The sequence below is a fragment of the Eurypyga helias genome, unplaced genomic scaffold (genome assembly GCF_000690775.1).
Source record: "Eurypyga helias isolate BGI_N326 unplaced genomic scaffold, ASM69077v1 scaffold20583, whole genome shotgun sequence".
Taxonomy (NCBI): Eukaryota; Metazoa; Chordata; class Aves; order Eurypygiformes; family Eurypygidae; genus Eurypyga; species Eurypyga helias.
In genome coordinates this window covers 1-11,041 of record NW_010239533.1, presented here as the reverse complement: position 1 = coordinate 11,041, position 11,041 = coordinate 1, and the positions used below count along the sequence as shown (strand labels likewise).

General features: G+C 43.8%; 1 protein-coding gene across 1 annotated transcript; it reads right to left on the bottom strand.

Annotated features, from left to right (window-relative positions):
• Positions 1-6,808: 6,808 nt before the first annotated feature.
• Positions 6,809-11,035, bottom strand: LOC104507027 (chromosome unknown open reading frame, human C12orf49; the record flags this gene model as incomplete). Its single annotated transcript, XM_010148185.1, has 5 exons — positions 6,809-7,089; positions 7,807-7,920; positions 8,417-8,568; positions 10,196-10,352; positions 10,964-11,035. Coding segments are annotated over 5 exons (579 nt in total), but the record flags the coding sequence as incomplete, so codon positions are not given.
• Between the last annotated feature and the right edge of the window lie 6 nt (positions 11,036-11,041).

The window sequence follows — 11,041 nt, the reverse complement described above, 5'->3', positions numbered from 1 at the left end:
AAATTCCAAAGGAATTCCACCCCACCACCACTTTTTTAGTTGTAGGACTCAGGATCAGAAAAATTGACTTGGTAAAAATTACAGCTCCTTAACAATTCTGTAGCTATTACTTGTGTACCAAAAAAAAGATGAACGAATTTCCATCCTGTATACAAAAGCAACTAAGACCTTAAAAAGTGAAGTTTGATTTTTATTTCACTCACAGAAATCACAGGGCTGCCAGTTGCCAGCTCCCACAATGTTTTCGGTCTCATTTGTTGCTTTTTTCCCCAGTTGCAGCTGCTAGAATAAGGTGGCCACAGAGAAACCTCAGTTTCTACAGCAGTAAAAAAAAAATGAAACCTCTACAGTTGCAGAGAGGAACTCAGAACTTTGAAACTTCGTTAGTCCATCTTCAGATGACAAACAAGCACATTTCTCACTTATTTTTAAATTTATTATGGTTAGGAGCGGACTTGGCTTGTGATTGCTGAACACTTAAGAGCTCTCACCATTCAACACTGCCACTTACGTTCACATATCACCAGTGAATCATCTCACTTCCAACTGCAAAGCTGTTACAAATAGGACTGTGCACAATACAGACAGAACCCAGCCTGAATTTACAAAACAAGCAGGACAAAAAAAAAAGCGTGTTGAACACTGAGGTGTCACTAAGCAAAAGAATCATTGTTTATATATATTTTTTAGAATTACATTTCAGCATAGGACTAGGCTTCCAGTCAAGATGCAGGTTCATGATCACAACTCATCTGGGCTCATTTTGAGGTAATAAAATTTTAAGTAACTACTCAAAAAAAAAAAGTGTAACTGATGCTGGTGATATTTTGGCATTACAACAAATCCTAAATATAAACTTTTCACAATGCAAGACTGAGATCAGACAGCATGTACAACTTGCCTTTTCACAAGCCATTTCTCCTGCAAACAAGCCTCACGGGCTGTTGGCAGCAAGCTGGGATATTGTAATTAAGACAAACGCTTTCTTCAGCAACCTCGAGGTTTCCAGTAACTTTCAGATTTAGAACCCTTGTTGCTGAAAATGTAGATGTGTCAAAGCAAAACCCATATGCATGAGGTGCATTTGCATGGTGGGATCCAGGTCCAAGACCTGAGTTCTTTGGGACGAACACCATAAATGGGAAAATTCATGCTCTGCTTCCCAGCCCAGCTGACAGCACGGGTGCTGAGAAACACCCGTTGTCCCTCCTGAAACTCCGGATGGCTATGGCTCTTAACACACGCTGCATCCATGGCAGTATGAAATTTTGCATAAATTGGAAAGACACTGGAAAACTATTGCTAGCACCAGACTGAACTAAGGGCAGAAAAGTAGTGATGCCCTCTGATCTCAAAAGTAAGGGGTAGTGCTACACTGTCTCCCAACGTTTCCAGCACCAGCGAGAATTCCACTATCCTTCCTATTCCAACCTCCAGTAACTAGAGTAACCGAGAATAAAGAGAAACCAGAGCAGTGAGTGAGCTGAGAGAAGAAAGACGGACGCAGGTTTAAGGGCGCCTGAGGCCCCGGCTGTCGAGACGCTCCCTCACCTCGTTCTGCCCCGTCCGAGCCGCCACCGAGGAGCCACCGCGGCCGGGGCCGCTCCAGCCGAAGGCCGCGGTCTGGACACGCCTTTGAGCTCCGTCAGCCACATAGACCCGTCCTGTCCGAAAGCCTCGTCCCGGGACCCTGTTCGATACCACAGCAGCCGCCTCGGCTCAGGGTTCCCCCCGCCCGGGGCGGGCAGCTAATGGCGGGGGCGGATCCGCCTGAGGGGAAAAAAAAGCGGGAAGCGTGGCCGAACGGGAAGGGCGCGGCCTCGACGGCAGAGCCGTCCCTTCACACCTCCCAGCTGCCTCGGGGGGAGCGATTTTCACTGCTCCCCTGTGGTGAGGGGAGGCACCAGGGCACAGCTCTCCCATTTCTCCCCTTACTGTGAGGGTCAGGGTCTTTTTAATCATGATGATTATTATTTTAGTACAACACTTGTCCATCAGCTTGTCCCAGCGCTGTGGCTATTCTCCCACCTTAGCACCCGCGACAGCCCAACAGGTTGCAAACCCAGGCAGCCCTCAAAGGTAAATTTATCTTGTGGGTTTGGGTGGCCAGGCCAAAGGCACAGGAGTCGTTCCAAACAGACACTCCACACTCCTGCAGCAGTGTAATGACTTGTCTTCTGCACTCGTCGGTTTGCTTTTGCCAAGTGCAATTCAGCTCCGAGGGCCATCTGCCAGCCTGGCTCCAGGGGAGAGACCAGCTTTATCCAAATGCTGTGGTAACCTCTGCTGGCTGATCCTCGCTGTTACACCGGCTCCGACACGCTACTACAAGTAAGCTTGTAGGCTGACACAAAAAGTTGAGCAGACAAAAAAAAAAAAAAAAAAATCAGGTGTGTTTTTAAGGCATTAAGTGATTCGGATAAATTAGGACCGTGTTCATCCATGTATGAACATGTTTATTTCCTCAGATGGCACAACTTTCATTACTAATCAGGTCTGTAACTGTAGTCCGCAAATAATCTACATTTTTCAGTTTGAAGATGAGGATACAGAGTACCCAGTGTCATCTTGCACAGCCCAGGCATGTATTTAGGCATCTGTTTATGTCAATAGCTTAGGATGCTACGTTTTTTTGGTGTGAGGACAAACATGTCACACCTGTGATTTATACCCAATCCCACTTTGTCAAATGGTGATATTTCGTGTCTGTGTAAAACAAGGATTATTTGTATCAATTGGTTTGTTAAAGGCTCCAGGTGAGGCCATGGTCAGAAGTCATAGCAGCTACAAATGTAGAGTTGTCTTTTTGCTCTAAAAATCTAAATTTTAGAAAGCTTGTTTAAAATCTGAACAGATTTTTTCCAGGACAGGAACAGAATACAGACAATTGATGTATGAGTCCCATTCACGTTGATTCCTATTAGCGTGCCTGTAGGTGCATGCAGAGACAGAAAACACATGGGATAAATGACAGCTGGATTTTATTGGAAGCTTCCATTAAATTGGCAAGGAATCAGGTGCTAGTCCTCATTTCAACCATTAACAGTAGAAACAGATTAATTGTAATCTCATCTGTGGAAAACCCAACACTTGCCTCCCATTCCATTTGCAACTGCAGCTTGTGCTCTTCTATCCCCTTAATTGAAACACCTATTAGAAAAGCTTCTACAAGGCAAACTTTTCACCCAGAATTAATTTCTTAATTTTCTCTACTTGGCAACTCTGTGTTATTTTACCATAGGCGAAAGAGCAGGCCACAGCAACAAACATGCTTCAGTCTAAAGCATCCTGAGAATTCTTGCTGAAGAGCTATAGTTCTAATCTACCAAGAACCATGATTTCTAAGAAAAATCTGTGGCCATCTGACTGCCTCAAAAAGGGAAAACATCACGTAGACAACATGCAAGTTGCTGCAAGTCAGACCTCATTTGACCAAAAGTATTAGATAGAACTGCCTCTTTAATTAGACACGGAGCAAAAATGAAGAACTAAATACTTTCCCATCATTCCCTGCAGGTTTTGAAGTTGGCATATTTCCCCCTTTGCATCTAGTGAGTTGTTTGCCTCGGGTTGTACAGAAATGCAGAGGGCTTTTATTAAAGCACCAATAATTTGCTGAATTCCGTCTTTCATGGAACTTGCTGAGTTAGAAAATTCCTTTTCACCTCCTCCCCCACCTCTCCTTGACTAGAATAACTGAAGAACAAATACCACATTTTGGTACTAGGTTAAAGGACCTAGAGTGTTTGCAATTGAAGTGGCTAGCACAAACCAGAACAAATCCTAAAGCTCAAGCCTGACAAGCTAAATGACAAGGGAAGTAAAAAAGCATTTTCTTTTCAAAAAGCTTATCAGAACAAAGACTCATGTTTAGAATTTGCTGTGCTTAGTGCTTTATATATAGAAATTGACTCCCAGTATAGTTTTTTAGAAAGCTCTCCAGGCAACTAGAGCCTGAACACATACAGGATATAGAGTGAAGAACTGGTAGTACAATGAGTGAGACTCTGAGAATGCAGAAGCCATGATCCCAACTAGTCAGGTGTTTAGTGTTGGCCTCAAGCCCGAAGTCTGCTTTTGCCTTTTCAGAACCCCAGCCCATCATAGTAAGCATTTTTATCCAATCCCCCATGCACCATCCTGATGAAGCTGTACAGCAGGTTCTTTCAAGGCCAATGGCTCAAGTTTAAATTCAGTGACAATGGCAGTTACTGCTTTGCACTTCTGCCATAGATTAGTTTCCAAATGGGTACAGCTACATACCTGTTCCTCAATAGGCGTCAGCTGCTATTTTTCACTAATATTCTCATAAACCACAGAAACTAAGGAGTACACAACCTGGCACAGAGTTAACATTTCTCACCCTATCTTTACAATCATTTACAATCCTTTCCCTGCTCAACCTAATTTTGCAGAGTGCCAGATCTTCCTGTGCACCATTGAGAAGCATGCTCTCTCTTAGACGGAGATGAAATACATCTCCTGTTCACCTCTCCTTGCTTGCCTTTATACTCACATACCCAAGTTAGTGTCCCTCTCTGTTCCACTGCATTCTTCAAACTTGTATTTTTGTACAGTTGCCTTGCAGTTGAAGGAAAGACATGAGAACAGGCAGCATTTGGAACACATAACTTTTTAATGATTTAACATATCATATAGACACTAGTTGAACAGCTCAACAATCGGGAAGGGAGGATGCAGTTTGTGTCCCACTGAGTGGACAATGGGCACTTCTGATCACCTCTTGTTTTTCTAGGACAGAAAGGGGCCAGGAATTCCCACTAATGTTGTCCAAATTAGGTTGATTCTTATGATTTCTTACAATTACTGCTTCAAGTGGTGGTATCACCTATTAAGGACTTAATACCAAGTTGGAAAAGAAAGCAAGAACAAGCCATCCGTATCCTGATCATCAGTCGTGGTGCAAACACATGATCAGGAATGATGAAGAGACCAACCTGATGGCCTTCCCTGAGGAAGAGAGTTATGAAGTGCTGTAACAGAGGTGAAGAATCTGTTTAACACTGAAAAGAGAAGTAACCTCTGCTACCCTCTGAAGACAGCATTTCACACTGCATCTTCACACTTTATCATGTCTGCTGCAGCAAGTTGCCATAGGATGGCAGCAAAGGGGAGACAGATTTTCAGCTGGATGAACTACTAATGCTGAAGCTTTGAAGCTTTTGGAAAAACAAGATTTTCAAGAGAATCTGCTGATGAAACCATTATCTCACACAATGACTTCTGGGAAAGCACAATGAAAACAATGCAAGTGGATTTTATCCGACGGCTGGTAACACTGCTTCTTGTTTGTATCATATGTGACTGCAATAGCATTCTGCAGATCTTTTGCACGAGTATACTCCACTGCTGTGCTTCAGTTTGGGGGGGGGTTGTTTGTTTTCTAAAGCCTCTGCAGAATTATTTAAGGCAGGGAATACGAAGTATCCGTTTAAACAAACATACACAAAGTCAGAATAGCATTCTGCAGATCTTTTGCACGAGTATACTCCACTGCTGTGCTTCAGTTTGGGGGGTGTTGTTTGTTTTCTAAAGCCTCTGTAGAATTATTTAAGGCAGGGAATAGGAAGTATCAGTTTAAACAAACATACGCAAAGTCAGAATCATGGAGGAGATGGATGGGGTAAAAACAAGAGAAATGAGGCTTTGTGTATAGAAAAGAACAGCCCAATTTTGTCTTGTGTTTGGACTTCATGACTTGCAGAGGGAGCACAGATTTAGTTAGCATTTGACAGGTTCTCTACCCGTCTTGTCTGTGTTGTGTGGCCTTAAGATCGAGACAGTTTAAATTGCAACTTTCAAGAGCTAAAAGAAACATGGGAGAGCCAACCCCATTCTAGTGCCATTCTGATCAGACAAATTCCAGAGTAGCAAGCATGTCAAACAGCAAATCAAAATCATGATGACTGTTTAAATGAACTCAGGCAACACAGTTGTCCTCAGAGGAGGGCTTACGCCATGTTCTGACAGTCATGCATACTTACTTCATGCACAAGGACATCATTAAACTGAGATCCCAGAACAACTCCACCCTTTTGCCTCCTGCGCAACCAGGAGTGAAGCACATTTGAATTACCAAGGCCTGAACAAGTTCAAGCAAACAAGTCTTCAGTGCTCCCTGTCAGAAAGTGGACTAGCAGAGATCTGTTTATAGGACTGACTCCTCTTCGATGAAACTGTTGCAGAGTAACAACGAAAATGTTTACAGTCAATAAACATCCCATCCTAGGCAGATCACTGCTCTCATCTCCTGCTATGGGACTTTGACAGAATAACAACTCCATTGGAGTTCTGAATGCTTTAAACTCACTAAGAGGAACATAAGCACTATCGTGATGGATCCCAGTTCTTTTAGATTAAGGAGGAAAAAATAAAAAACAATTTTAGTCAGGATCTAAAACATCCTTTCTATGTGACATAACAAAACAGGGACTGAAAAGTATCCACAACTAGCTATGAAAAGCATCAATACTTTCAGCTAGTAATCCATATAAAATGAATAAATAATTCATAATTACATACGTAGTGTACACCATGCACATGGATAAGAGCTCCAGAGAGAGCACAACAGGCATGCTTTACTCTTTAAAAGCAGAAATCCCCCCATTATTACTGTCACTCTGGAAAGCCTCTGGACCGCAGAGACAACTAAACCTCCATGTACAGCTGCAAAGCTATGGTAGATATTTTTCCTATGATGTCTTATAGCCTCGATCAACTCCGTGCATCCTAAAACTTAGAGGAAGCATTCAAAGAATTTACTAGTACTCTCGTGCTCTAAAGCAGGTGCATAACAAACTGAAGAAAGCAAGATTGAGTCCCAGAGTACTTCAGTCCCTCGCTTACACTGTAGACCTCTGGGTTTGTCCCCAGAAACAGCATAAGCCATTTACACTGAGGCTCTTGTAAAGCAACAGCTGTGATCTTGCTATTTTGGATTCTAGTCTCCAGTTCCTTCCCGTTGTTGCTTAGATCATACAGCTTTCAAACAGGCAGAAGCTCTGGGGGATATTCGCCATAGCAATATTTTGCAATTGGATCTCTGTAGGTGTTTTCATGCTGCACACTCTGTCAGGAAGAGGAGGAGAAGCTTTAACAATACACACAATATTGAAACAATACATCCCTTCACTAAAGGCCAAAACCCAGAAGATGTTGTTCTTCTACACATCAGAGTATCATCTGGACTCAAACAACACTGCACTCCCAACATAAAGAAGACAATTGCTATATTATGGCACACCAATGTTGAACCATACCCAGAACCTCCTTTTCAGGAGACTACCCAAGCAGCTGGGAACAGACTCAATATTAAAAAAAAAGTTATATATGCTTAGGCAGTATCATCAAATGTCCTAAGCAAGGAAGGCAGAATAAAGTTGCATTTTTCTTGACAAAGCTACAGTTCAGATACTATAAGTTAAAAAAACAACTTCAGAGGTATGTCCTTTGTTTGCAATCCATCCCCATTGCTGTATTAAATACTGAAGCTGCACAACATCTCCAACTGCACTTTGTAAGAGGACCGATGCTTGCTTAGACCAAAACTTCTAATAAAATCACATGGGTAACACAAGTTCACCTTTCTCTGTTCTTAAAAAGCAAAAAAAATTGCACCATATGTTTTGAGTTACCGTACGGATGACTGTCAGCACATGGCAAGTCTAAAAAGGTGTGCACACAAGCACAACAGACCAGCCATTCACATGGCCAAGCCCTGATTTCCAAGGGCACCTTTGGGGTATTTTTCCATTTTTGAGCCCTGGACAGGTACTTGCGTCTCACCTGTGACGAAGTCCTACATTTCGCCAGACACAACTCAAACCGATCTTCCACTGCCATGAAGAGGTTTTGGAAAGCAACAGCTGCCCGGTTCAAGAAACGTTCCAGAAGATGTTGCTAAAGTGGTTAGCGAAAAAGAAGTCAAGACAAAAAGCCCACAAACATCGTACTTCAAGGAGTAATCAAACCCCACCTTAACCTACACAGCTCAAGTATCAGAGGAATAGTAAGCAACTCCACTTAGAATTTCCAGACAGCACTGAAAGGTCAGGGAACCCCAGCAGTAGGAAGACAATGTAGAGAAGCGCTAATTCCAAAACTGAGTAACTGGAATAGCTTCTCTGCAATCATTCCCCTTCAGCAAATGTAATTCCCCTGAAGCAGAAACATTTTGCAAGGTCCCAGTATTTACTCTCAGAGCTAGGAAGGATAATTTTTATTTTTTTAAAGCTTTATTTACAGCTTGCCATATGGTCCTTGCAGGCTTTCCTCATCCTTCCAAGAAAAGGAACTGTCCCCTCTAAGGAAAGAGCTCCTCACAAAGAAGCACTTTCAGCTGCAGAGGAACCTGAGCAGCTGAGAACGTCTGAAAAGCAGGAGCAAGTCTATGCACCTTGCTGGGCTGCAGGCAGCAGGAAACACAGTACTCGTACAAACTGCAGCAGCCATTGGGAAGGCAGCTGTCACAGCTGTACAGCTTGGTGCTGGGCACATTGACATTACAACAGCCATTCACCAGTAGGTCCTTCCTCTCACAGATGTAGCCTGAAAAACAAAAACAGTAGTAACAACTGGCAAGACGCACTCCTTTTCATATTCTGTAGAAATCTATAGTAAGAATCACATTACTTAGGAACAGGTTTATTTATCATTCAGTAGATTATGATCCCCACTCAGTTTGACTCAAGTCCTAACTAGCAATTCTTTGAAACACCGCTTTGACATAGAGCCAAGTTTTACAACAACCTGGTGTTATCTGCACAGCTATTACCTACTCTAATATGCTGTATATACAGTATGAGTCTTTAAATGCAGAATATTTAAGTGCTGATTTCCTTTTGGCACAGTAAGAGAAGTCTCCCAGGAGACCTTATAGCACCTTCCAGTACCTGGGGGGGCTACAAGAAAGCTGGGGGGGACTTTTTCCAAGGGCAGGGAGTGACAGGACAAGGGGTAATGGGTTTAAATTGAAAGAGGGAGACTGAGATGGGACATCAGGAAGAAATTCCTGGAGAGAGTGGGGAGGGACCGGGCCAGGTTGCCCAGAGAAGCTGTGGATGCCCCATCCCTGGAAGTGTCCAAGGCCAGGCTGGATGAGGCTTGGAGCAACCTGGGCTAATGGAAGGCATCCCTGCCCATGGCAGGGGGGTGGGACTGGGTGGGCTTTAAGGTCCTTCCAACCCAAACTGTTCTGTGATTCAGTGATAATTCTTGTCAAGGTTGGAAGGGGAAAGGGATTGGTGATGATTGTATGGGAGAAAACTATCACACATGTTCTTTCAACTGGTCTATGTCTGGATAACTCTCTCTATAGTTCAATATGAAGAGAATTCTATTTACCCACACAGGACAGCTGCAATATTCATTGAGAGGAATCCTTAATAGCATAGAACCGCAGCATATGTGCCTACAGAAACTGTTCTATCACAGCGTCAGACTGTGAAAGCTATCTGAGATTTCAGAGACCTTAGTCAATCAGCAATAAGCATAATCCAGGCAGCGTTACATTTTACACTGATGCAAAGCACAGAAGATGTGGTGTTTTTTTCTGAAGCCTTGATTTCTGGTCAAGAAAGGTCCAGTGCCTGAGCAACAAGCACACTGGGGAAGCATATGTGCAGCACAGGAAAGGCTCCATATACTTAAAACAAGTGGTTAATCTGAGAACCTCCAAGAAACATCCTTGGGTTTACAAGGGTCAGATGAGCTTGTTAACTGTGACTGAACACTAATTACGCCAGTCCTGAGCTGCCTCTCTACAAGGCCAATTAGGTTTCCCTGATTACTCTCCCTTACATACCTAACAGTAGGAATACACTGCAGGCAGATACCAATAGCTCTGCAAGCAGCCACACTAGATTGAGCAGGGCTCCGTGTTCGAGTTCTGTGCAAAGCTACACGGAGGTCTCTCAATCTAAGGTGGTCCTGCAAACGGTACAGCTGCACGCCTAAGGTACCACGCCTGCGCTGAGACCAGCTGGGCCCAGATTCAGCTCAGCAGTGTACACAGCCACAGCAAAATCACTCCAGTCTGAGGACAAAACGCCAGCAGCTGAGGGTGTGCAGCCTTAATCAAGGGCAGTTATTACTTGGAAACATCATCAACGATCAGACAGGCAAAGCAGCATTCAACACTGCAATATGCAGAATAAATTCTTAGCATCAAGTATACCCAGTTCGTCTGTAATGAGGAGCTTCCCCTGCACAGAATTCCTGCACTGGTTATTCAGCTGACTGCTGTTTCCTGAACTGAACTTCACCTTCCACATGATCGGCTGCTCATGCTCTTGCACTTGGAGGAGATTCCGATCTCTCACTGTCCTCTCTTCCTGCAAGAAAAGACAGTAATGCAACCAAACATACAAGTTCCTTCTGCCATTCCAATCCACGTGGTTTTTCCACAGTTAAAAACACCTTGGAGTTGTGAACTCCACAGCACAGGGAACTCAAGTGCCAACAGCCAAGGCAACAACCTACTTGCAGTAGCTTCTTGCTACACAGAGCACGAAACAACACAGTCCAGCCGGGCTGGGGTGTGCAGGTTTGTGAAAGGATCGGCTCACACAGCTGAACTCGACTACTACACGCAGCGAAGTAGCACATGTTACATTAAATCATCATAGGTACACATATTCCTCTTATCCAAACCCTTTGCCAGTGGAATTACAGCTCACAAGATATTACAACAGAATAATCGAGTGCCTTTAAGATTTTTCTTCCCAGTTTTGGTTCAAAACACTACTGCTGTCAAACACGGTATCAGAAACTAATTTTTGTAACTCTTGCCTCGATTTAGTAATTGCGATGTAATTCTTACGGCAACATACCCAGGAGTTCAGCGACCGCACCTGAAGAACCGAAGTCACCCTGGGATAAGGGATGTTTTACCCCACCCCCGGCGTGTGGGACCGCGGGACGAGGGCTCCGGGGGGACACCGACCTGCTTGAAGGTGCTGGTGAGGAAGTAGACGAGGGAGAGCCCAAAGACGACGCCGAGGACCCAGCGCTTCCTCAGCAG